The sequence below is a fragment of the Seriola dumerili genome, unplaced genomic scaffold, assembly GCF_002260705.1.
Source record: "Seriola dumerili isolate Sdu_G_001 unplaced genomic scaffold, Sdu_1.0 BDQW01000078.1, whole genome shotgun sequence".
In the NCBI taxonomy this organism is placed as follows: domain Eukaryota; kingdom Metazoa; phylum Chordata; class Actinopteri; order Carangiformes; family Carangidae; genus Seriola; species Seriola dumerili.
The window spans coordinates 1,950,840-1,978,695 of NW_019174333.1; the positions used below are offsets into that span (position 1 = coordinate 1,950,840).

At 43.7% G+C, this 27,856-nt stretch overlaps 1 protein-coding gene across 1 annotated transcript; it reads right to left on the reverse strand.

The window, feature by feature from the left end:
* Positions 1 to 4,272: 4,272 nt before the first annotated feature.
* LOC111220908 (large proline-rich protein BAG6-like) lies at positions 4,273 to 27,744 on the reverse strand. The gene is made up of 25 exons (XM_022744181.1): positions 27,476 to 27,744; positions 27,199 to 27,283; positions 26,979 to 27,096; positions 25,026 to 25,240; positions 24,852 to 24,923; positions 24,633 to 24,755; positions 22,230 to 22,414; positions 19,565 to 19,694; positions 18,196 to 18,399; positions 17,061 to 17,289; positions 16,436 to 16,498; positions 15,998 to 16,308; positions 15,552 to 15,630; positions 14,223 to 14,539; positions 13,696 to 13,945; positions 13,399 to 13,568; positions 12,539 to 12,592; positions 12,327 to 12,429; positions 10,745 to 10,869; positions 10,514 to 10,648; positions 9,471 to 9,533; positions 8,027 to 8,224; positions 7,136 to 7,243; positions 5,919 to 6,065; positions 4,273 to 5,551 (listed from the first exon to the last, which is right to left on the reverse strand). The coding sequence occupies exons 2-25, from the start codon at positions 27,277 to 27,279 to the stop codon at positions 5,453 to 5,455; spliced, it is 3,579 nt and encodes a 1,192-aa protein (XP_022599902.1). The 5' UTR covers positions 27,280 to 27,283; positions 27,476 to 27,744; the 3' UTR covers positions 4,273 to 5,452.
* Positions 27,745 to 27,856: the final 112 nt, after the last annotated feature.

Genomic DNA, 27,856 nt, shown 5'->3' on the forward strand with positions numbered 1-27,856 from the left:
TACAGCTACTTCTGTCACAAGCCAGTGCAGTACCATGAATGTCTTTGAGGGGAGGAAGTGCAACGTTATCCCTGTTTCTGTTCGTCTTGCCTGCCCTTACAGGATTTTCTTACACACCTATGAAATCTCTCCAACCTTTTCCGCCTTCTCATGGTCGATGTGTCTGTCAGTGTTGCGAAGCTGTGAAGTTCATATAAGAGCCTCACAAATCATCAAATCATCAAAAAAGTTGAAAATACTTGGGTTGCCCTTGTTTGTGTGAAACCCATAGGTTCCTAAGGATGATCATCTTTAAAAAAAAAAAAAATATATATATATNCTCAGATAACCACTCTTTACAACTCTGCTGAGCAAAAAGCTTCAGAGTGAAAAACACATCCAACCAACAACAGCTTGAGTGCTAGCACTACACAGAACTATCACACAGTGGTTGTGTGATTTTTTTTGAATACAGAAACCTAAAAACAATCCAAGTACAGTAAAAGCAGTGTATTCAACTGTAACTTTAAAAATAAAAAGTGAGTCTTCAAAGATTGGGCAAACACTTTTGGTCATGTTGGTGTTCATAAAGCTCAAAATCTGGATCAGCATGTTAGCAGGGTCATAATGGAGTCCTATTTGTCATCGGAGTCTCTGAACAAAATTGGTGAAGTCGTATGAGCCAAATGTCACTGTCCAATCTCACAACAAAATTATTTCATAAATTAATGAAGGGCAACAGTAAAGAAAAGTCTATATTCAGGTCATTGCACTGGAAATTCATCAGCTCCTCATCTGAGACGACTAATGCTTTTTTTTAATGTCAGCAAAAACTTGTCAGGTGCCACACTGGCTGCTTAGCTCTGTGCAACATGAATGAACACATGAATACATGGTTATAGACTAAAGTGTGAAAGCCTCCAGCTGTTCCTAAAAAAAAAAAGCTCTGACCTGTACTAAATGCATCCATGTTTGTCATCACTGCTAAACGCAAAGATGTCCGTATAGGAACAGTTTCTCTTGAACTTTGACTTGGTTGTGAAGTTGTGCCTAAATGAGTTGGTGTATATACTCAAGGTGGGGGCTCAAGCATTTGCTGTGACTTCGCTGTAAAGTTTCACACAGCTTGATCATATTTAGTGCTTCTCCAAACCAAGCAATAAAGCATGCTGTAACAGTAGCTGTGGTACATCAGGGATCGAACATGCTCTGGTGTGTATTTATCAGTCATGCCTGTGTTAGAAACATGACTCGTCAGGTTCTGTGTTGCTTAATTCCCGTATGTACTTCTGCAATAACTCCTGTGTGAATCCTGATTGTGTGAATAAACAATCCCATGATGAATAAAGATCAGTGTTAATGTTATTTGTCATTTATGGATGGTGATGGTGATGCCAGTGTGTTGGGGGTCCACTTTGGCCCAGAGGAGGATATTACAAGTACTGACCAGGCTGACATTACATCTGCTGTGGATATTCACAGTTCCAGAGGATGAACCACAATGTGTTTGGTGGCCCCTCAGACCTTTCCTTTAGCACCACTGTCAGCTCCCCAGGGGGTGTACCCTTCCCTGTTTTTGGACACCGCAGATATTTTGTTTTGTGGCACCCTCAGGAGAAATGGTCAAGTTTGTGTTGAAGATGTCTCACAATCTAATCAACAGCTAACTAAAAATGCAGCTGAGCACATTCCTGTTCCCAGCAGGATAAACTGGCTGGAGAAGTAAATATGCTTTTCAGCCACACTAGCAGTGTGGCTCCAGGAATGCAGACTGACATATGTCAACAACTCTGTGATGGATCACCGTGAAATCTGGTACAATTATTCTTGACTATCAGAGGATGAACCCCAATGACATCCAATAACTTTTCCTCTGGCGCATCATTAGGTCAGAATCTCCAACGCTTTGGTTCATTACTCAGTTCCTGCAAAACCAATGACCTTCCCACCAGCGTCAGCTGGAATGGATGTGACGTGACCTCAGAGGAAAACAGACATGGAGGCGGAGCCTGTACTACAAAGCAGGGTCAACAGATCCAGGATATCTATTTGTTATCTGACTTCACTGAGCCTAACAACCTCAGTTAAGCTAAGCAGTCACACAATGCTGGTTATCAGCTCAACAAGTCAACCCAGGTTTTCCAGAGTGTGTTCAGATGAAAGGGGCGGAGTTCGCAGCATATGACCAATCACAAACATGGAAACATGGACAAGTCTAGTGGCAGAGGAGTGACAAAGAGGAAACTATAATAGAAAAATATGAAGATGTTAAACACAGGAAGGACATCTAGTAAAAAATCACAGACTGTGAATGTGTAACTTAGTGACTTATAGTATCACTGCTCATCATTAGGGCACAAGTAGATCTATAGTTACATCTGTGTATTCCATCAGATGCGTGTGTTGTTCAGATGTCTTCCTATGGCCTGTATGACAGCTGCAGCCCCAGGCTGTCAAATAAAAAGGAAACATAAAAACATAATTGAAAGCAGTGACTCAGCTTTAGTGTTGGTCTTTGTTGTAGGATGATGTCGGTGTTCGAAAACACAGTGAAATGAATTTGACACTGTTGCAACCAACAGGAAAAAAATGAAATGAAGAAGACAGCAGGGTCCACTCCTGCTGAGGAGGGGCCCTCTGGAATAATGAGGGTCGCTCATAAGAAATGGTCTCTGAGCAGCCTGAGCGATCCACTGAGCTCCATGCGATATTCTACCGACAGTGACGCCATTTCCCAAGAGAACTGATTGGTCAGTGGGCGGAGCTTTTATATGAGTTTCATGTGCTCCAGAGCAGGTTAGGTGTGCAAGTTACCATGCCGATGTACCCTGGTAAGAGGAGAACCACCACTGTAGAAAACCCAGGGTTTACCTCACTAACTAGAGTCCTGCTCTGTGGCACAGGCCTTGAACCAGAAAACAAAAGATCAGATAAAACCTGGATGAAGTCACGGCTGGAAACAGCATGGCAGGAGCCAGAGGAAATAAAGTTTTAGTGTTAGATGGTGGTGACAGCTCCTCAACCATCCCTGTCCCTCAGCTCACCCCTCTAGCCCTCCTCTTCTTTTTCTTTTTCTATTCCACTAATATTACAGGTTTGTGTTTTGCACTGATGTTTCCTCATGTCATTGTTGTTTTTCTTAATGTGCACAGTTTATCTTGCACTTGGTCGTGTTCTTTAATGGCCGCTCTGTGGCTGTGTCCGAAATCACTCACTATAGTGAGTGCTCTATTTTGTAGTACTGTGATTGTATAGTGAGAATTATTATACCTTATATAGCGGACTCACAGTGCATCATGAAAAGTAGTGCACAACTGATTGTCACTAACCAGGCAATATATACCATCATACATTGTGGTTGTGCTGCAACAAAGAAAAGCGATGCGGAGAAAATGACCTACGGGAATGTCAGAAAATGTTTTTCCATTTACAGATGAGCTCACTGTTTAGTCCTCTACACAGGACTCCCTGACAGTGAGGAGGGAGTATACACCGTAAATAAAGATGGACGTAGCCTCTGTGACGTCACCCACAGGTTTCTGAAGAATGGTTTTGAAGCTCAGTGTGAGCTACTCCACTGTCGCCATCTCGGCAGTGACCACACCCCTAACTCCCAGCTAATCCAAAAACGGTCAAAGAGGTGGGGCATGTGGAGCCGAGACTTGGGTTCATACTGGTTTGTGGTAAGCATGCGCTCACCCACCTGTGACTCAAAGATGCCATGCCCTCAATTCTCCATAACTTTAGTCCTTAATAAAATGTAAACAGGTGAGTTATATAAACAGTTGTCATGAAGGAGGAAGCTCTAGAGACCAAAACTGTTTTTGTACCAGGCTGTAAACGTTTATTTCTGCTGTAAAGTTGGACATTTTAACATGGGAGTCTATGTGGATTGACTCACTGTTGGAGCCAGAGTCTAGTGGTCATTAGAGGAACCACAGGTTTTGGTTCTTCAGTGTTGATGCTTCATGTTTCAGTCTCTGGGGTTGATGCTTGCGTGTTAAGACTTCTGACCTGAAGACAGTTGAACCCTGTCGTCACACTGTGAAACATTAAAATACACCCCAGGTCGTGTTTTCGGGCGTAAACCACGAGCTGTTACGCCATCTGTGTCGACAGCAGCAAAAGGATGAAACACTTCCTGTGCAGACACACAGGAGGATGGGAAACAGCCTCACACAGCTGCTACATGGTACACATGTGGACCATGGACTTGTCTCATCTGTTGTTGGACACGCTGTGCGACTCTAAACCTGAGACTCTGTAAATAAAGACTCGAAACACTGATTTGAAGTTTGATTTATTTCAGTGATGTTAACAAGCACAGAGTAACCATTCACAGTTGGACAGACCTCTACTGACTGCAGCCGTGCTCCACACACACATCACCACCATCAGGCTGTGGCAGGTAACAACAGTGCAGGAGGATACGTGGTTAGAGACGACAGACACCACTGTCAGTGCTGATACAGACATAAACAAATCATCCGTGACGTTTATTGTCATGATGCTAAAAGATAAAAACCTGACGTCATGGCAACAGCACTAACCTGACTGACATTGACACAGCTCTATGACATCACTCCCCATTTACTATATACAGTTTGCTCTCATTTACAGTTTAATATATAATGCAAATACATGTGCAACGTAGGACAGAAGTGCTCAGTATGACGGAGTGTCAGGAAACACAAATCTGATCACACTGCATCCAGAGGACCAGACTGTCAGTTCACTCTTCATCATTTTATGACGTTACTCTTGAAATATTGTGACTTTTTTTCCTAATAACTTTTCAGGTTTATTTCATGATATTACAACTTTTTTTTTCGCAGCGTTACAACTTTGTTTTCATGGTATCACTTTGTTTTTGCAACAACTTTTTCTTTGCAACATTATTATAACTTATATCTTGTAACATTGCAGCTCTATTCTCATAGTGCAACTATTTCTATTTATTTATTTATTTATTTTCTCAGAACATTACCACTGAATTGTCAGTTCTTGTCCTAACGGTCCTGACACTGGTCTGAGGCTGTGATGCTCAGACTGTTTCAGACCGACAGAAGAGGATTAGTTCTCCACTGGTCCTCCAGTCCTCTTCTGTACTGAGCTGCTGCTGGCAGATCTTATGTTCAGCGTTTAGTACTCTGACACCTCAGGAGGTGTCAGAGAGCAGAGGGAATGTTTTAGCTTGAGGTGACTCAAAGAGCGTATAGTTCCTCAGACCATGTGCCATGGAGGGGCCACAGTCTGCAGGTTTTTCCATTCTAGCCAAACTACAGCAAGAGAGGAGGAACCGTTCAGCAGCTGTCGTCCTTACAGGCCACGTCTACGATGGGATGTTACCATTCTACATGTACCAGGAACAGATCCTGTTCTGGACCTGGCCTCGCTCCTCTGTTCTGGACCTGGCCTCGCTCCTCTGTTCTGGACCTGGCCTCGGCCCTCTGTGGCACATGGCTGGAGAGGATTAGGAGTCTTCTATAGAGAAAGCGCGGTGTGTGTTGGGGAATCTCTGGGAGCTGTAGTCCGGATCGTCTCGCACACGCTCTTTGATGTCGCTCTTCACCTGCCAGGACGCAGAGACACAGCAGGTTAGTGAAATATCCTGACTTATATAATGGGATAACGTGGGTGGAGTTAGGGTTAGGGTTAGTGGGTGTAACCCTATCCCAGAAGGCCCTGAGGTGATGTGTTTATGGTTGTGTAGATTGTGTTTTCTTTATTAGTGACTTTGCAGAACAAAAACAAGTGTGACATGAAGGGAACACATAATGGACAGACATGTAAATGAAAACAAAAACAATAAGCAGTTATAGAGACGTACAAATGAAAAGAATAAGATCTATATGGTGTGTGTCTATGGTGTGTGTGTGTGTGTGTGTGTGTGTGTGTGTTTTTCGAGGTTTATATGTGATGTGATCTGACATCACTACCTGTTTGGTGTATGCTTCCTGCAGCTCTGGCCTCTCCAGCTCTCCCTGCAGGCTGTTCGGGGCCGTGACAGGCAGGACTCCGGCGGTCCGAGCAGCTCGACTCACGGCGTCTGACAGAGACAGGTGTGGTCCCTCACACTGGGTGGTCTGAGGGTGGAGACATCGCTGTCACACTTCTTAAAAGACACATTCTGACATTTCTGGAAACATGCTGGCGAGAGACAGGATCAGGATGGGTTTAGCCTAGCTTAGCAGACAGACCGGAGGCAAGGGGTAAACTGTTAGCCTGGCTCTGTCTTATTAGCAGCACTTTGACAACAGTGATGCCTCCAGAGCCTCCATTACTATTATTAGTAATCACTGATTATTAATCAGACTGTGTCAGAGGACGTCAGTACGTGGTCCTACAATGTGGCCCATGACACATTCACATTCACACTGTTGAAAGAATATGGCCACCTCTGAATATGGTCTGAGTGATCGCATCTCAAAACCGTCCTCAATGCATTTTGGGTGCGTTCACACCTGAACTGACCGCTTGTGATCAGATCACCTGAGATGGTTGTTAATAAATCTGAAAAGGTGTGAACAGGTGTGAACAGGGCCATAGAGAGCTAGTTGTTAGAAGGTTTGAGTTGGACTTGTTTGTGATGGATAATGAAGCAAACAGTTTGATGTTACTTTGCATTAGCCTCACACTGTGGGACACAGGGCCTGTGTCATGTGGCTCTCTGTCTTATTGGGTATAGACTGTTTTGAAGAGTAACAGCGTGTTGCCACTGCTGCTTGTGGCTGTGAACAGTTGTATATAGCTTGATTTTCATTTTACCATCATATACTGTATATTCACATTCACAACCTGTACTGAACTCAAACTTCCACTTTGCTTTATTCAGCATGTTTGTGTTTTTTTATAGTTAAAAAAAGATGATTTGATGTTTTTTTTTTGATTTTGTATGTTTTTTGGGTCCAACATGTTGATACAGTGTCAAAGTGAGAAAATAACTGTCAGGTCATATCAGTGATGATGAAAGCAAAGATGCTAAATAGTGGAAACACTGGGAAACATTTTTTAAGGTGGTATATTAAGACAGAATGAAAAGTATTCAGAGACAGCTCCTCACGGTTAGTTCTATTTGTTTTTCACCTTCCTCACTTAATAACAGTCGGAACAGAGCTGAAACACGGAGGATAAACACTCAGACTGCACTGCTCACCTTCCTCCTCTTGGCGGGCATCCCGTGCAGGTAGGCGTCAGACAGCGGCGGCTGGGCTTTGATCTTCCTCTGAGACAGCATGTCGTGTCTGATGATGGGAACCCATTCCTGACAGAGACATTATGGTACAGTTATAATCCAATGAACTGGCGGCCACAGTTTTACAGTGAAGGAGAGGCACTTTGCACTTTTCAACATCATGAGACATAAACACACTTTAAGAGCAGCTGTAAAAGAGACACGCCGATATAAATGTGACCTCTGTCAGTCTCAGTCTGTCCTGTCACTGCGTCAGTTTTCATTCATCTTTATGTGTTTTTCTTATTTCCCTGCGTAGTTTGTGAGCACCCCGAAAGGCATTTTCTACAGCGGCCGACCAGAGCAAACGTTCTGCAACGGCCCAAAACTCTTCCATTAGGAGAAACCAGCTGCAAGTTCAGAAACAAAGCAGAAACTAACACTAACGCTCTCTACATTTTCTGTTGCTCTTTTATAATATTGTAAAAACTACAGCAAAAATTTCTTTCCTCATAATCTCTCCTTTTGTCCAAGGTCATAGGTCAAAAGTCTGGTCGTAGGTGTGGCCTCTCGGGTCGAAGCTCAAGCTTATACTCAAGGTGTTCCACGCATTGTTTCTGTATTTGCAGCATGTTTGCTGTTGATGTTTTTGTTTTGTCTTCCTGCAGCATGTTCTTTCATTTGCAGCATGTTTTCTGTTCTTGTATTTGTTTTGTATTTTCGTCTGTTTTTGAATTTGCATGGTTTCTGAATTTGCAGCTGGCTTCTCCTGATGTTAGTGTTTTGGGCCATCGCAGTGCCATTTGCTCTTGTCACCCACCGTACTTTTCCCAGTATTTCCATGTAACTCAGAGGGAAAGCCTCACTCCTTACAGGCGGAACAGCTGCTGCCCACGGCTCCACCTCAGGGGCTGCCTCCTCTCGTCCTGTTGGGGCCCCAGCAGGACACTGAGCGTCCCCTGATGAGGCGGTGCTGTCTCCAGGAGACGCTCCCCTCTCTCCACCGTCAGTTGAGGTAGCCATGGCCTCCTCTGCTGTGGTGGCTGCGGCCGGAGACAAACTCTCCTCCATCTGACAGAGGGGTGGAGAGATCGAATGAGTTTTTCAGTCCGTCACACTGACGTGTGTTTGTACTGCACAGGACTGACGTTGTCAAACAGACAGAAAAGGGTCATCACACTTGTAGAGAGCACAGTGTTGGTCTTAGTTTAGACAATAATCCAAATCGTTTTCCATGTGTTCAAGCTTAGTAAAGATTTTTTTTTTTCTGCATGTGAAAACATCAACATTTTCCATTTGTACCTGCTGTTCAAAGTGATAGAAATGTTTTATATTCTTATATAACAACTTTCCCTGGTTCTGATGATCTGTACGACTGACACAGTGACTGTGCAGGACAGCAGCTAGAATCAGCAGAGGAGGGAGGAACTCTCAAGTTACTGTGATGAGAGTCAAACAAGTCAAGTTATATGAAATCCTGTAAAACCTCAAAACAGTTTGTTCATCACACTGAAGAGCGAAAATACTCACTGAGAAACTTCATGATCATTCATCCACTTATTTACAATATACCTCTAGTCTGACTTTAATAAAATTACATTTAGATATGGAAATTATAATTCTTTATTCCAGTCATGTGATCATGTTGTTTATATTTCACCTTGTTGAACATCACTTTTGGAAGCTGCTATAAGTGGCAAGTATCAGAGTTTCTTTTCATATCATATTAAGAACTTCAGTCATGGTTCGGACGATGTTGCTTATAATTAACAACCCCGCCTCTTTCACCGGACAGGTGAACCCAGGGTTACCTGAGCCAGTTGATAAGCAGCTTCGTAGTACAGGCCTCTGAACTGATCTGAACCAGACTTGATGGAGGGATGGGGGAGGGGCCAGAGAAGAACTCATTACTTTTAGATCTGGTTAAAGGGGCGGAGCCAGGAAGTTATTATCACTGTCTTTAATGTGTAGGATTGTTTAATCTTGGTGGCGGTGTTAATCTACTGAGTGTCGCTCTAGTCATTACTGTCACTATACATCTTTATGAGGAACCTGCACTGTGCTCTGTTCTCTTTCCTCCTGTGAGACAGGTTAGCCCCTCCACATGAGAGCTGGTTTGTGGGTGTCACACTAGGGCCTGATTCCAATTTGAGAGCCACAGAGGAGTCTAGGTATTGAGAGACAGGTTAACATTCGGGACTTGTTGATGATGACCAGAAATCTGCACTGACAGCAGAGAGGTCGCTGTAGAAGAGGCTGTAGACTGGCAGGAGTGATTCAGGTCAGTGTGTTTAAAATGAGACAGAACCAGGCTCACCTCCACACTGGGACTCTCTGACGGCTGCTGCGCTTCAGCCTCTGACCTCTGGTTCACATCCCCCTGAAACCACACCGATGTGTTACTGAATCTGGGCCTCAGTATTCACACTTCGGGATTGAACTTACTGTTGTTGAGGCAGGGCAACGTTCATACACATGTATTATTTTGTTATGTGCATATTGAATTTGATACTTTGACTATAAATTAATCCAGCTTAGACCCTCAGGTACCACTCTATAACAAGACCACCCCTATAAAGGATTTATGAATGGTTTATAATTAGTTTATTAATGAGCTTGTTCAAACTTTAGAAATCATTTATAAGCTGTTATAACACATTAGCTAAAAAGGGCAACAGTGACCTGTTGCTTGCCAAATAGTGAGCCCACATGTCTCTGTACTGTTCAGCCTCAGATCTCATTAGTTACTGAGCTTTCTTTGTTTTCTCCATCATCAGCATCTGTAGCTGCTGCTTCATCACATGTTTGTTCAGTTACTATCAATGAACCAGCATCAGCATCTTAATGGTGAGAAAGTTTCATTTGACAGATCAAATTATGGCAGATCACATGATCATATTTAAGCAGATTTAGAACTTTATCAACCAGGTAGAACACAGGTGGGAACCTTCCTTTACTTGGTGAACAGCTCACCCATCCTTTGTCCCACTGTTCACATCTCTGTGATTCTCCCTCCATCATCTTCATGTTTCTTCTTCTCATTCTTACAACCATTTATTATCATTTACAAACATGTACAACTGGTAAAAGGTTAAAACACATCACCATTTATTAATGAGTTACTATAAGGCTCCTTTTACCAGTTATAGATGGTAGTAACTCATTAGTAAGATTAATGATGAATAATAATTGGCAAATAGTGAGCCTGCATCAATGTATGAAAACTGCTATAATTGTTTATTTATGATTTATAAAGTGTTTACAGCTGAATTAATAACATAATTATAAACCATTTCTAAATCCTTTATAAGAGTAGTCTTACTGTGACGTGGTACTGATCGTTATGACTGAGCGTATCACCTGTGTGTAGATGACGTAGTGCTGGATCTGGTCCTCAGTGACTGGGTTGTGTTCCAGGATGACGTGCAGCCTCAGAGACATCATACCGGTCAGCCAGTTGACCAGACTGGGGTTGACTTCTGCAGACATCCTCCTCTACACAAACACACAGAGGCACAGACACATGCAGTGACACGCAGCGCATCACACGAGTGAAGCATCACGCTGAAGGTCTGAATGATGTATACTGACGATGCGGTGGTTGATGACTGCAGTCAGAGCTCTCTGCTCTCCTCCCAGGCAGTACAGGTTCAGAGCCAGACACTCAAACAGGCCCTGAGTGCACAGCAGCAGCAGACGAGGGCCGAACGTGTGATCTGCACCGGGAACAAGCCAGAGGAGACAGAAAACCACTCGCACCCAGTTTACAAATGTCAAGACTACAGGATCCTCCATGACCATCGGATAACACCCCGAACATTGCTCACATCCATCAGGCATCAGAGTAAGAAATCAGTTCTGTGCTGACACGTCAGAGAACTGGAAGGCAATCTAAAGATCCACTACATTTATATTTACATTTATCATCGCAGGCCTCACTGATCTTTTTACTGTCGACTAAGACGGCGGATTAGTAAATGTAATAAATAAAATAGTTGTAAATGTGACAAGATTTAAGCTATTTACTCATTTTGGCTTCATATGATGCAGAGTCACTCAGTGAGCACTTTATTAGGAACAGCACACTAACGCTGGGTAGTTCCCTCAGTTCTTCATGTCATGGATCCTCCAGCTGTTGAAACTTTCCTCTGAGACTCTGCTCCATGTTGACATGATGCATCACGTCATTTGTGCAGTTTGTCTCCTGTTCTACCACACCCCAAAGGTGTTCTACTGGAGCCAGGTGTGGAGACCTGGCCACCTTGAAGGACGGCCTGCATCAACTGAGTCCCGCCACACTTTCATAATGAATGGAAAATATTTTACTATTTCAAATGGAAAAAACTTGATTTCATTATAAGACCGGTGCACAGCGCATTACTTTGCTCAACCCTTCCGTGTCCCGCTTGCTCTCTCTCTCCCTCGCTCTCTCTCAAACACACACAAGCACATTGACGACGGACCCATCTGTGGACTGGCCAAAAACAACAACGCATACCTGTTTATTTGCATATAAAGCAGAAAGTGAGATCCGATCACAAGTGGTCAACCAGACACATGTGGAGACGCATTTTAAAGCAGGTGTGAACTGATGAACTTAGAACTGAACACTTGTTATTGGATCACTGAAGACAAAGGTTAATACCAGGTCTGAACAGGGCCGGAGTGACTGTAGCCTCTTTGTCAGCACCAACCAGTCTGTCCATTCTCCTCTGACCTCTGACCTCTCTCATCGACACAGAGCTGCTGCTGCTCACTGGATGCTTTTGTTGTTGCTCCACTCTGAGTAAAAACTCTAGAGACTGTTGAGTGTGAAAATCCAAGAGATGAGCAGTTTGAGAAACACTCAGACCAACAATCATGTCACAGTCAAAGTCACTGAGATCATGTTTCTCCTCTCTCTGACGTCATCAGTGAACATCTCCTCGTGTGCAGGACCCTGCTGCTCGTCAGAGGAGCTCTGCTGAACATCAGCACAGATTTCACAAGTTAAAGAACATTTTGCTCTTTGGACTGATTTCCTTCTCTGAGACGCTTGATGAATATGGACCTAGAGCTTTGACAACTCATCGGTGACTGAAGAGGTTAATTAAAATATTACCATCATCTTTAGGGTCAGTCTGTCTGCAGCCTGTTTTTCTCGGTCACTGACCCTTCTTGATAACTGACTTACCGCTGCAGCGCAGGATGTGTGAGGCCATGTGTGTGAACTGCTGTCTGAGGAAGGACAGGTTGGTCTGAACGATGTCCACTCCTTCCCGCACCGTCACCGTGGCCTGGACACACAACACACAGCTCAGCGCATGAGATGGACTGCAGAAGTCAGAGAGTGTGTGTGTGTGTGTGTGTGTGTGTGTGTGTGTGTGAGAAAGAGGTCATCCTTACAAAGCTCTCAGCTATGTACTCCTCCAGTCCGTTGATGAGGTCCTCAGCTGCTGTCTGCAGAGAGGACAAAGTGTTAAATTCCTAAATGTGAAAAATCAAATGAAGGTTTTCTTGAAGCACCTCTCTGTATTCATCCTTCATCAGGTCTGACCAGTCTTCCTGTCCCTGCTGCTGAGAACCCCCCCCCCCCACACAGCACGGTGCTTCCCCCACCATGCCTCACTGGAGGACTGGTGTCACCCAGGTGAAGAGCAATAGTTCCTTTTGTTGATTCAATTGTGTTTTTTTTGGCCGTTTTTACAGGGTTTGTAGCATTTTCTACAAGATTTGTATTCTACAGCTTCTACACTCAGTCAGTAGGCTGTTTCAGAGTCATTAGGTTTTGTGAATACACTGTTGAATAACACAACAATGTGTTGACAAAAATGCAAAAATGTACTTTTTGTACTTGTAAAATGAAGCACTGACTGAACAACTTTCACTTGTATTGGAGTAATATTTGACCAGAGGTATCTATGCTTTGACTCAAGTAATGGAGTTGTGTACTTTGTCCATGTCTGCATTTAAGTGACATTTTCTGTCAGAAATGAATCTGAAATGAATTAATAATGAAAACAAATAGAGACGCAGCTGGTGTGAACACACACGTGCTTCAGCAACAGCAGACTCACAACGCAGGTGTTCCCGGCGGAAGAAATACCACAGATAAGTGAAGAAGACAGCGGAAATGCTTTCTGTGTAGACTCGCCCACTGAAAACCCAACTCACTCCCATCATTTGCCATTACAGCCTATCTACTAGGAAACAAACAGCTCAGCGTGTGAACAAACAGTCAGGAACTCTCTCTCTATAGCACTTACTGCGATGTTGGCATCAGTGGGCTCTCGGCCCTGGAGGTAGTGTTCGGTAAAGAAGTCAGTGAGCTGGGGTCGGATGCGGCTCAGAGGCTGGGCGTTCCCATGAAGCAACAGCACCATGTCCACCATGGAGAAGCTCTGACAGACCAGAGACAGCAGGTCGCCAAAGAACCCTGCCAGGATGAGAGCTGGTTCATCAGTAAGTTGATGACAGTGATTGTGAATGGTGTGAAATGTGAATGGAAAACGTATTAGGATGGTGATGTGTGGCCTGAATCATCCTCCTGTTTCCTGACTCACCCACAGCGTCTCCAGAGCCAGGCGTGAACAGGTTGTTGGTCTGGGACAGTCTCTGGATGAACTGGGCGATGCTCTCTCCGTTGCCCTGTTGTGCCCCCAGAGAGCTCATCATGGTGGACAGGACTCCCTGCACGATGCCGGTGAACAGCTCCGGGCTCAGAGAGTCTGTGGCTCCACTGCTGCTGTCCTGGGGCGGGGCAGTACTGGTAGATGGAGGCGGGGCTGGGGCTGCAGGGCCACTGGCATGGGGCTGAGGAAGAAAACAACAAACACTTTTAACCATCATCTTCAAACCTGTACATATCAGGAGGTTGTTACGGTGATAGAACGCAGCCTCCAACATAGAGCAGTATGTTTTTGTACTGACACTGTAGCAGTACAGTACGAACTGATACACAAATGTAGGTCCAAGGGAACAAGACCTATAGCTTATTGTATCATATTTCAATTTTCAGTTTGTTCCAGAGTAAACACAACGTCTGAACTGAGCATCAACCTCTGGGGCTGTCAATGGCGGGTGAACTCACCAGTGTGAAGTCTGACATGCCCTGGAAGAAGCCTGGCACCCCCGGCAGCGTCACAGTGATGGAGGGAGCCGGCCCAGAGCCGGAACCCCCCAGCCCAGCCGCTCCTCCCAGCAGAGAGCCGAGGAGCTGGGCCAGATTTCCCTCAGGACTGCTGTCTGCTGGCTGCCCCACGGAGGCGGTGCTGGTGGTGCGTGTGGTTGTCTGTCCGGAGGTGTTGGCAGAGGTTGGTGGGGGGGACACGGTGGAGGAATCAGACAAAGACGAGGTAAAGAAGGAGGACTGAGAGCTGGTCGACGAGGACGTGGAAACAGGATCACCTGGGGGAGTGAGAAGACCTGGACAAAATAAGGCTCGCTGAACCCCGACAGGTTTTTTAGAGACCAGTACTGAGATCAGTATCTAAAGTTTATTCAAATCTGCTGACGATATATATCACCCGACAGCATAAAAAATAAATCAACTAAATAAACCTTTAGATTCATGTTTAATGAACTGTGGCCAAGACAGATCAACCGCACAGCTCCCTCCGATGGACAAACTATGAGATAAGACTAATCAGCTGACACATTACCAATTTATCTGCAATAAGCCAATATCAGCCTGGTCCATTTGTTGTGCCTCTCTCTAAAGATCAGCTGTAGCCAGTGAGTTTAAAAGACACCCACAGACCAAACGTGACCGACCGCACACACACAGTTTGAGGCCTCTGTAAGCTGAATCCTCTGACCCTCTATCCATTCTTTTATAATTTGAGGATTCTGAAGACACACTTACCAATTTCCTATAAATTATTGGGATCTTCCCTTTAGCACAGGGGTCTGATGTTGTATCTGGAAAATATTTCAACAAGTGAGCCTGTGGGATCCCAAATTTTCCTCTAAGATTTTCAAATGTTAGTATGATGTAGGACGTGATCTCTATAAAGGTCAGAGCTTATGTAAACCCATCTGGGCCCAGAGTCTGAATCAAGGCTCTAGGTTCACTTTTGATGCTGGCAACACAAATCTTCAGAGTTCACTAACTTCTGAGCTTTTGTACACAACCCATGGTCTTCACCCACAAATGAATCTCGCTTAGGTGTCCATCACATGACCCAGGTACAAGCTTTGATCAAGTTATAACTGGAGATCAAACATTGCGATACCTGAGCAGGCTCCATTTGCTGAAGAGGGCCATGGAATACGGTTGAAAGGTCAGGAGGAATCATTAAGGAACTGGTTCACAAACACAACTGTTGATCTGGTATACATGTGGCTGACTAACCGTCAGTGAGAAAGAGAACATTTGGTTTGTTAGCTGCTCTGACTGTTGAAACCAGTGGATACTGACCTGGCTGCCCCGGCATCAGGAGCTGTCCGACCAGACCACTGATCATCTGTGTGAGGGAGGAGGGAGCCAGAGGTGTGCCCTGCTCACAGGGGGGCAGAGGTAAACAAGCAGCTGTTTGCTAACACTTCATCTGTATGACACTGTGATACACTGCAGGACGTAGCCATAGCCGCAAAAGTTAGTTAGCTTATCGACAGAAAATTAACTGATAGGAAAATCCAAAACTTCTGTGTTTAAGATTCTTAAATGTGAACATGTGCTCTTATTCCTCATCTTAACATTATAGTCAATTTAATATTTTTGTGTTTTGGACAGTTGGTCCACGTTTGATGGTCCGATGGTTTCTAGGAAATTTTAAAGGGCATTTTTAAATTGTTTCTAATGTTATATCGACCATTTCTCTCTGATTAATCACTTCTAAAAATAACGATTCGTTTTTGTGGTACCTGTCCTGGCTGTTGGCCAGCTGTGGGTACTGTGGCCCTCAGGTTGATGGTGGTTCCCCTGGTTCCCACAGGCTGAGGGATGCGAGGGGAGAAGGAAGGTCTGGTGATGACCACCCTGGCCTGAGCAGGGTGGGGGGGTTGTTGGGAAGCAGTTGCCTCAGCGCTGGGCGTGGAGCCAGGGCCTGACGCCATCTGTTCTGGGTGTCCTGCTGAGGCTGCAGCAGCCATGGCAGCAGCTTGGTGCGAGATCTGGTGCACGATGGCCTGCATGAACTCAGGGGGCAGTCCTGGGAAGTGGACCGGTGTCACTCCTGAACACAGAGACAGGTGTGTCCTCTTTGAGTGCATCCACTTAAAATTCATCTGACCCAAAGCGTTGCAAGGAAGAGACAGCTATTACCATAGCAACAAACTACCCAATCACAGAGCGTCACTCACCGGGCTGGCCGGGACCTGCAGCAATTGGCTGTCCGGGAACCTGAGACCCAGCTGCTGTCTCACCTGGCCAACGCAACCAGAGCAGAAACCCATCAGTTTGGCTCAATAAATTCAAAGTAAATGATCTCATTATATTCCTTTTCTTTTGTTTATATCACATTAATTTAATTCTGTGTTCATTTCTCTTTCACCGATGATCTTCACTGTAAGTAGTTCTGTGTTTCACTTGTCTGACTGAAATACATGGGAGACTTGCGGCGGCACGGACAGCTCAACACACTGCAACTTAAGAAAACACATCTCAGACAGCAAAATGAAACTTCTGGCCCAACATAGGCCCTGGTCCACGGCCTGAGTCTGGCCCATACACCTCCACATTTTAGCAGATTCTGGCTGTTATGCTCCGATGTTGGCTGACAGTTGTGTATTTGCTCGTGTTGTGAGTATTTGCAGAACATGTGTTGTGAAACTGGAAGATGTTTTCTGAAGCATTTTGTTTTTCTTAAGCTGCAGTGTGTTGAGCTCTCAGGGCCACCGTCGATACTGGCCCCTTCAAACAAATCACAGAAGCCCATGTGACCGTAGCGCTAAAGAGGAGTGTCAGCTGACATGGCCGCACACATACCGTCGATGTTCATCTGCATCATGACTACAGGCTCCATGGTCTGATGGGTGATCCGGATCACTCGGGGTCCTCCCTGTCCCTGTTGATGAGCGGCCCCGTTGGAATGAACAGGCGGAGCCTGGTCGGTAGCCTGTTGATCTGATTGGCCAGAACTGTGAGAGGGCTGGCGTTGTCCCTCAGCCACCTGTCTCCCATTAGACGTCATGGTTACTGTTGTTCCTAAGTTTATCTGGAGGAGACAGACATGTTTACTTCTCTTTGCCACTGTCAGTGATGCACAAAGTTGTCGTAAGGCATCTAAAGGGAACTCCTCATGGAGACATTATTGCTCAGAGACAAATTATTCAGGCAGCTAATATATAAATAGATCCAATTTCAGCTCTTCTCAGTAAGGAACCATGCATGTCACATGATAATGTCGGTGGGCGGGCCCTCAGGTCAGGAAGTGATATAAATTAAGCTGGCCAGTACAATAACAGCAAGTTGTGTGAAACAACAACAAATTATATAAAAATCTTTTATCACAGTATAAATAAGCAATACTCTTAATGTACTCTATAACACTGTGATACTCTGGAGGACATAACTGGAACAATTACATTATCCACAGAAAATGAAATTAACTGCCAATTATTTTAATAATAGATTTGTTTTTCATCCATATCTGTATTAGTATGGTGTTTCTAATAAAGTGTGTGAATATTATAATACTTGAATATTATTTACTAACAATTGCAACTCAACAAATCACTGAATACAGTAATATTTTATGTTCTAATGAATGTTTGCAGTGAGGAGCAACAGTTATAATATTTCTGTGTTTTCCCTTCCAGTTCAGTTTCTGGCTTCCTTTGCACCATGAAGCCAGAAACTCAGAGCTGCAGGTCGGTATCGCTACCAGCGCTGCTCTGCCAGCTGCCTGGTTAAAAATTAGCATGTGTGAGAAACCACACAGATGTTTTTGAACATCAGGAAATCCCAGCAAGCAACACCCACAACCTATTCATAATGAGCTGAGCATAAAAAAGACCTATCATAATAGATGAGCCTTTATAAATGACACGGTTCTTTCCAGCTGAACTGAAGTTACTTTGTTGCCTGGCTGACACAATGACTCAGTGTGGTGTGAACCTACTGGAATGGGCATGTGTGGCAGACCAGCCTGGAGCAGGACTGGGTGGGTGTAGTGGGCCATGGGGCGGACCACATACAGGTGGCGTGGAGGAGAGGTCGCCAGGTTACAGCGTAGGTCACCAAGGACAACCAAGGTGTTTCCAAGGAGACGCAGGGCATCTCCAACCAGGTTGAGAATGCGCTGATCCTCCTCTCTTTCTTGTGTCTGTGAAAGTGAACCGGAGCAGAGGACAGAACAAAGAACAACATATCATGACTGGGTCTGAAAGCATACAGCTTGAGAGCCTGAATGTGCTGAGTAAATGAGATTACAGTGCACTCTGTATTTACACTGTTCTCAGATCAGTCTAACCCCAGTGCGAACGTGGACAGGAACCATTGCAATGGCAGCAACATGATTTCCTTTTATTTAATAATAATTTGCTTCTGCATGTACTGACGTAAATTCATGATCCAAAAAACAAGTTATGGTCACAATGTTTTGTAAAGTTTTGTAGAAATGTTTTAGGCAAAGTGTAAATCATGTTTCACAGCAATGGGGATGTCATGAGAAGCGAAAATTCTGAAAATGTGATGGTACTTGTTTGTCTGACATCAAACTTGGAAGAGAAGGCGAAGGCGGGCACAGTAAACAATAACAACAACATGTGGAATGGCATCAGGTGCAGCCACAGGTCGACTGCGAAAAAAATCTGACTTGTGTATGGAGATATCTTGTGTTTGACGCGGATCAATGGGTCATCAAGTTATAGACGACCAGAAGTCAGTACACACGGTGTCACAGTGTTTCTGATGACAGGAGCAAACAGCTGTTTCAGTTGTTAACTTAATATTAACATCATGCTGTCAACATGTTCATGTCCTGAAATGTTACTGTGTAATCTGTTGTAGCGACACTCCACACACAACGTTAGCTTGTTTAGGTTAATGTTAGCTTGTTTAGGCTAATGTTAGCTTGTTTAGGTGCATGTTAGCTTGTTTAGACCAACATTAGCTTGTTTAGGTTAACGTTAGCTTGTTCAGGCTGATGTTAGCTTGTTCAGGCTGCGATCAGAGAGAGACAGCAGGGGGACGGCCTTGATGATGACACAGCAGAACAATGTCTTGGTTGAGTGAGAAGTGATCAGATTGGGGATCAGTGAATTGATCATGTTGTGTATTCCCACTAGAGGAGATGCCAAATAAAGTTTGCTGACCACAGCCACTGCATACAGTCGGTATGTAGCATATGGAACTGGGACACAGCACATAACATGAAACCAAGGTTTTCCTGCTGAACTGTGTAAATGTTAATAAGTTTATTTCTGGATGTCACTTCTTCTCATACTGCGAGTGATGTAACCGTTGTTGCTGTTGCACTCCTTCCTTACATTGTTGTTGTAGTCTGCTGATGTGGCTGCTCCGAGGATTGAGTGGGTCCTCTCTATGAAGGGGCGTAACCTCTCCTCCACCCTCCTGACCTCAGACAGGACCTCCACAAACTCTGCTGGACTCGGGTGACTGAGGACAAACACAGCACAGGAGGAGTCAGCACTACAGAGACCCTGCTGGAGAACACTGGTTAGAAAGCTGACAGGATGGTGTCTGCGTCCGCTGCAACCTGGTGGCCTCAATGTTATCAACTGATTCCGGTGGAATCGGCATGAACGTGTGCATGTGGTATTTTGGAACATGCAAACAGAGTGCAGATGGTTTTGGTTTTTGAGCATGAGAGATGAATGTTATTCATATATTACATATATGAACTGGGCAGTAAAATATTTAAAGAAATCAGCCCCACGCTCTTTGCTTCAGAAAACCAGAAACTATCAGAAATGTCAATGTCAAAAACACTTTGTTTCACTCTCATTTACAGTGATTACTATGTTCTCCTCAAATTCATTCAAGATTTTTGTGAATAAAGCATGAAAAAGCTGGACAAAGTGGATGGGTAATTTTAATCACACCACAGCTGATTCACAGTCTGAGGGGTCCGTGTATCTTTGGGTGATTTGAGTTTCCTTTCACATAAAAAAAAAAAAACTGTTATATTATATTATGATATTATTTGATTTTGAGCCAGAGCCATATTGTTTTCAGGTTGTCTGTCCCATTCTCATTGACATAATATCTCATTAACACCTTGAAGGAACTTCTTCAAATGTGGTACAAACATTCACAGGGACTCAAAGATGAACTGATTAGATTTCGGTGGTCAAAAGTCAAAGGTCAAGGTCAGTGTGAACTCACTAAACACTTTTTAGCCATTGCTCAAGACTTCACAGCAATTATGACAAAGTTTCATACAAATGGTTCATATTTTCTATGACTCTGGAAAAACAGGGATGTGACCTGAAACTAGTCTGGAGGAGGAGGAGGAGTGGAGGAGGCAGACACCCACCAGGAGGTGATTCTAGTTTAAAATGAAAAGAAAAAAAGAAACCAAAAGGCTTGTGTTTTCATATTAAGACAGGTGATGCTGAGACCTGCAGGTTGTCACAGGAACACACAGCTGAAGCAGAAGCTAATAAGACATTGTAATGATTTCTTGAGGTTTGAAAGCGATGTAATGTTCTTTGTCGGTTTTCTTAGTGATGATAAGTTATATGAACGTCAGTAAACGTGTAGAGTTATTAGACTGAGAAGCAGCTTCATCTGAAGGAGAACTCTCTGTTCTGGATCTATGTGATTTGTTCTGCATGCGATTTTAAACATGTCAGAGTCACTCAGTCCAGTCATAATAGATAAGATAAAGTGCTGCAGCGCCGTTTGATTCCTCCCTCAGTTTTAATTGATGTGACCTGTCTCAGTGTGAGGGGTGGAGGCAGCAGCTTACCACTGGGATATTTTAGCTGCTAGGTCAGAATCAAAGCTCTTTAATTCAAACTGTCCAGACAAAATGGTCCAAATACATTAAACCATTTGACTCATAAAGTGACAATGTGGACACAGGTGTTTTCCATTACATCACTTCCTTCCTCACACCAGGTGTTAGATGTTTGAGACTGGGGATGCAGAGTTACTTATTTTAGCCAAGATGAGTGTTACATGTCTGAGTTCACGTTCAGAAATGTTCACATGAAGCTCCTCAGTCTGATATCGCTACACGTTCATAAACTAGAGACTTCAGATAATTTATCAGCACTGATAAACCCGACAAAGAACACTGCATCCTTTTTAAGCCGTACTTATGTCTTAGAAATCATAACAGTGTCTGTCAGTTTCAGCTTTAGCTGTGTGTCTCTGTGACAGACCTGCAGGTCTCAGGCCTTTTTTCTTTCTGTTTTCTATTGATTTGACTGTTTTATTATACAAATATAAACACCTTGTATGTATTTCAATTTTTGTATTTTAAAGGAAAATCTAATAACTAGTCATTTTTTGTTTTTTAATACCAGTTTCTGAAAGAGGCACTGAGCATGAGGGAGGACTCTGTGACTCTGCTTAAAGTTAGTTTTTATACCAAGATTTTAGTTCCTACTTTTTACTGAGAAAGTACAAAAGAATTTTTGAAACCATTTCTAATTAGTTTGGAGTTGTATTAAATTCATTGTCTGTTCATTTTAAATAGTCCTCTAGTCCTCTTTACAGTAAAACAGTGCTGCCGCTTGAAAGTTACTTCACTCACTTCAAAATTAAGTTTTCTCATTTATTTTGAAATTCCCAAAGAATAACTCACTGAATAAATTAAACTGCACAAACTCATTAAACTGTTGTAGTCTGTATTTGGGTGTAAAGGTTTATCCCACCTGACACCTTGACATTAATGTGATCGGGATCTGGATCTGGTGTTAATGCATTAGATCATACTGACTTGTGATTGGATGAATACCAAGCTCCATCTCTTTCTGTTACCTGGTCAAAAGTACACGTAGCAGCAGTGGCAAGTATATGCCATGTTTGGTGACTAACTAATTTGCATATTGAAATCTTATTTTAATGCAGGCACAATCAAGATCATGAGAACACACCTTCCCATAGACCAAGTGTCAGTATCCAGATACAGATCACATGTTGATACCAGCTGTTGATGGGGCCATTCAGGCTCTGACTTACTTGGGGCCAGTGTTAGCTGCTCCCTCAGTCTGGGTGGAGGTGGAGGATGATGGAGCAGGAGGAGAGCTGGTGTCCATGGGCTGTGAGGCTGCAGCTCCTCTGGCAGAGGAGGAAGACGATGGTGGGGAAGAAGAAGACTGAGGTACCTCTGGCTCTGAATGGGAGCTGCTGTCACCGGACACTCCCTACAACACGCAGACATATCACAATACACACACACACACACACACACACACACACACACACAGTCAGTGCTGTTGGCTCAGTGATGGAGTGATGGAGAGCAGCCATCTGATGAGCCGGTGAGCTCCTGGGAAAACAGGCACAGCTAAAGAATGCGTTAACTCATCTCTTGTATCATCCAAAATCAAATGGAAACAATACACAGTGCTGGATGATGGCCCACCATGGTGCAGATTCACCAGAGGGTAATATCTCCATAATACGAGGTCTGTGGTCTTTTGGAGTGCAGGGAGAACTCCTGAAGTCATTTTATGACTCTGTGGTGGCATCAGCCATTTTCTTTCCTGTGGTCTGCTGCGGCAGCAGCATCTCCACTGCTGACAGGAAGAGACTGTCGTGGGATGACCCCTCGACCCAGTGGAGGTAGTGGGCGACAGGCGAATGGTGGCTAAGCTATCAACCCTGTTGAAGAACATCGCCCATCCCACGCAGGTCACTGCGACAGCACTGAGCAGCTCCTTCAGCGACAGGCTGCTGCACGGCCGTGTGTGAAGGAGAGATACTGCAGGTCTTTCCTTCCTGCTGCCGTCAGACTGTACAACAAACTGCACTCAGTGACCTCACACAACAAAGACTGACAAACAGGGGTTCACTTGGTGGAGTGCGTACCACATAGGCTTGGTCCTAACCGCGGTGTCCTGGGTTCCAGTGCACCCCGTGGCCCTTTGCTGCACATCATCCTCTCTAACTCTCTCTCTCTGACTCTCTCGCTGACTTTCTCTCATGCACTGTGCTATCAGGTATTTTATACATTTTTAGAAATATTTTCATTTTGCATTTCTTTTGTACTGTCCACATTGCTGCTGTAACACTGCAAATTTCCCCACTTCAGGACTAATGCAGGACTATCTTATCTTATAGGAGCCGCTGTCAGGAAAACAAATATGAGATTTTGAGAAGAAAGTTGTTAAAGAGCACATGAAGGCTAAGTCCTAAGCGCAGCAGTCAGGCCAGTGGCCCTTTGCTGCATGTCATCCTCTCTCCCACTCTCCCTCTCTCTCTCACCTTGCTGTCTCTCTCTCACTGCAGCTATCACAATAAAGGCAAAAATGCCTGAAAAATAAGTTTAACTTAAATTATGTAAAATGTCTAGAAATACACTGGAATCACAAGAACTTTACCAGAAAAAAAAGAAATTATATTTTAAAAAGTCTTAATTTGAAGAGGAAAACAGTTATGATATCATGGATGAAGTCATAGTGACATGTGAGAGGATAGACTCTGAGAATAAAATGTACTGGATGTTATGATTAGACTGGGTAGATTACATTAAATGTGCGTGATGCACAGTCACTATTTCCCCTTTTAAAACACTTGTGTCACATTCCAGTACCGACATCATTACTGTTACTGGCTGCACAGCAGAGCAGGTGACAGGTGATCCTCACCGCCTTTTACATCACTTTCAGAGAAGCATCAAGTCCACTGAACTTTCATCCTTTTCCAGTGTCTGTAGTTCCCCTGTGCTTCAGCTGCTGTCTCAAAACATGTCCTGTGGGTCGGGCTCAGTCCTAACCACAGTGGCCCGGGCTCCAGTCCAACCCAAGGCCTTTTGCTGAATTTCATCCCCTCTCTCTCTCATCAACTTTCCTGTCTCTCTCTCTCTCTCTCTCTCTCACTGCAGCAAAGATAAAAGGCAAAAATGCCCAAGAAAAAACTTCAAAAAAATACATCTAGTCAACACCAGCAACATCAACACCTCATTTATTTATTTATTTTCTACAAATTTTTTCTCTCTCTATTTCTCTCTCCCTCTCAATAAATCAAAATATATACAAGTCATATATCTAAATCTATAGCGGTAACAAAAAGCTGGCAGGTGTTCTCTGTAACAGTGTATGCCATCATGTTACATTATCTTATCTTATGTTACGTCTTGTTTTGTTATCACTTTCTTTGTCTTTATCTCCCATCACAAAAAATAAATAAATAACTGTGATGCTTACAGTATGTCTGATGTTTACATCACCTAAAGCATGATGGGAGCTGTAGTGCCAGAATTAAAAGGACATACATAAACAGAAAATACACAGTAGTAACAGAGTCTTGACAGTTCTGAGTAGAACAACCTATTGTGAAAATGATCAGTGAGCGTGTGATGACCGGGCTTTGACATGTGAGGAATGACAGTGAGTGTCAAAAGCAGCGAGTATACTGGACCTCCAGTCTGTGGATCAGAGAGCGAGCGTCTCTGAGCAGGTTCTCAGCCAGCTGCAGCCTCATCCTGGGCTCACTGTGCACTGACTGGTCCAAGTTGATCTGCACGTCCACCGAGCCATTGCTCTGCACATACAAACACGAGTCAACCTTACAGGAAGGGAGAGACGGAAAGGCTAAAGACACTGATGAAATGATGACTTGTGATTAATGAGCCTTTACCCCAGAGCTGGTGCTGACCCTGGTATTCCTCCCAGCTTCGCCAACTCCAGCCATCATCTGCTGAACTGACATCTACAAGACAAATCCCAGCTGTAACAAAGCATGAACCTGTTCTTCCCTTCAGAAAAAAGCACAGTGAGGGTTTCGGTTTGCGTGCAGTACGTTCATGCCCACCTGTATCTGCTGAGGGTCCATGATGTTGACGGGCAGGTTGAAGGTCCCCAGCATCACGTAGCTGTTGGCATTGCGGTCATGCGGTGCACCCTGGGAGGCGGCGTGGCTACCGCTGCCCTCTGCCCCGCCGGAGGAAACACCCATACCCCCAGAGCCGGACATGGTGGCCTGAGGTGGGGCACGCTCCACCAGATGGATTACCTTCCCATCTACATCTGAGGGAGAAACACAGGGATGCTCCATTAGATACTGTAAAAACATTTACTGCTTTATTCTATTGTAAATGATAAATGAACTATCTCCGGCATTTTCAGTATTTTATTTGCGCTTTGATCCTTAGTTCCTCGGGCGGGGCCCTTCTGACTGTTCCGAAGTCGAGGCTTGAATCTAAAGGTGACTGTGCTTTTTCCATCAGGAACCCCCGGCTTTAAAATGACCTGCCTGAGGAGATGAAGCAGAATCAGTAACTTCTTTTAAATCACTTCCCTAAACTAATTTTTACAGACTTGCCTTTATGTGATGTCGTCTTTTTATCACCTCCAAATCACCTTTTCATTGTGTTTGCAGGTGTGCGTGTTTGAGTCTTTCTATACGGCATCTGCTCCATCTAATCGTCCTTATTTACATTGAAGCATACTGTTTGCACTTCCTCTGTAACTCTACCTTATTTCTGTCCTGCTTTTGACTATCACTGCTTTTGATTTGTTTATCAAAGCACTTTGTAAACTATGTTTTTAAAAGGTGCTATATAAATAAAGTTATTTGTATTATTATTATGTTGTATGTAAAAGTATATCATTTGTAACAGTAATGTGTCATTATTTTTGACATTTCATAGACCCACTTTTAATTTTTTTTTTTTTTGGGGCTTTTTGTGCCTTTAATGGACAGGACAGTAGAGAGACAGGAAATGGGGAGGCAGAGAGAGGGGGAATGACACGCAGGAAAGGGCCGTCCGAAGCGGGAGTTGAACCGAACCTGCAGCGAGGACCTTAGCCTCTATATATGGGGCGCCTGCGTAACCCACTGCGCTACGCGACGCCCCTTTTTAATTATTATTTTTTTTGGGTCATAGACCAACTTTTAAAAAAATCAATATTAAGCAATAACCATTAGTTGCATCACATAGTATTCTAGTCCTGGTGCTCAGCTGTTTCACTTCCACCTAACTGCTTTACTAACTGCAATTATTGCAAATATAATGCAGCAGCTGAGGTTTTTCTTTCCTCCTGATTTTGACATGTTTAACTGACAGCTGTGAAAAGGTTTAGTGCCAATCCACATTAAAAGTGGTGCTACATCTATTTCAACGGGCAACTTCCTCAACAAACTGATAAACATCTTTTTAGAATATTAAGAGTAGCAGCACTTAAACAAATAACAAAAAATTGTCTGAAGTCAGCGGCACCACAATTAAGCAAATGGAAGGACACAATTGACGAAATTAATAAAATGGAGATAATGAATGACAGGATTAGTGTAATAAATAAAGGGTGAGGGGGAAAGGGGTAGCGGAGGGAGAGAAAGTAATAAGAACAGCTATATTGTTTAAAATGAGTTAAAACTGTTTTATTCATTATAATATTTTTCTCTCGCTCTTCTTTATTTTTATTAATTTATTTATCTTCCTAAATTTAAGTTTGATCAGCTAAGGTAATATATATATATATATATATATATATATATGGGGTATATGAAGGGTATACTGTATGCTGTAAATATCATGGAGTTGATGTTCTGTTGAGAAATAACCACTGTAAGGGAATGCAATAAAGAATATAAATAAAAAATATATCTTAACCGGCTAACCACAGAAATACAAATATCATATTTTGACACTGCTGAGGTCAAAAGCAAAAATAAACTTCCCTGTCCTCAGCAGGTTAGAAAAACACATTCACTGTTCATCCCAAACCTTGCTGCAGCACTATGCGCACCGTTTCATTTACTCACTGTATTCAGTTAGTGTTCTGTCATCCTGCAGCACTCTGCCCTGGTAGATGAGCCTCTGCTTGTCTACTGGGATCTCCACTGAGGATGCGATGTGCTCCTTGAACTGCTTCACAGTCAGCTGGGGGACAACACACAACACACTACCTTGCATTGAAACGGGAGGGGAAGGGGACGGGGGAGTCTAAACAGAGCAGTATTTAAATCAGAGTAAGAGCATTACCTCGCCTCTGACTTTGTAGCTCCTGCTCTGGGAGTCCAGAGTCTTCACGGTGACTTCAATCATGTCGCTGGGCTCTGCCATATTTCTGAATGTGTGAAAATAATAAAGTTAGAGCTGGAAATTGAGCCTTAGCCATCCACTGTTTACTATTGTGCATTAGGGGCAGTTTTGACATGGGAAATGGGGGAAAGAGGAACCAAGCTGCAGCTACTTCATAAAGCTAGTAACCTTTATCTTGCATCCAACTAATAAACGTGGTAAAATAATGAGCCAGCACCTGCTTTCAGACAGCTCCGGAGCCTTGTTGTTGTTATTAGCTTGTTAGCTAGATAGCTAACGTTTGCTAATCCCAGTCACCGGGAGGCTAAGAGCGATAACAAGCTAATCTCCCAGAGGAGATCGTTGTCCACGTTCAGCGGGAAACCGGTTTGACGTAGTACTTTTGATTTGGAGTCTATTTCCACAGCCGAGGCAATTGAAAAAAAAATGAAACTGTTGTTCTGAGTGTGTGCGCATTCAGGTTGATCCGTTAGCTAACTAGCTTAAATAAACCCCTAAATAAACCACGGTACTGAATGCAACGTCATAGGACCCCGACGACGTAGACGAGAGGCGCCTGTGTCATGCCTGAGCGCTGTGTTTTGATAGTTTGATAGCT

Coding starts and splice junctions, on each gene's coding strand:
- LOC111220908 (XM_022744181.1), bottom strand. CDS start 27,279: ATGGCAGAGCCCAGCGACATGATTGAAGTCACCGTGAAGACTCTGGAC. Junction 7,244..8,026: donor GGGCAGCAGCTGTTCCGCCT/GTAAGGAGTGAG, acceptor TGTCTCTGTCAG/GAATGGGTTCCCATCATCAG. Junction 6,066..7,135: donor TGCCCGCCAAGAGGAGGAAG/GTGAGCAGTGCA, acceptor CTCCACCCTCAG/ACCACCCAGTGTGAGGGACC.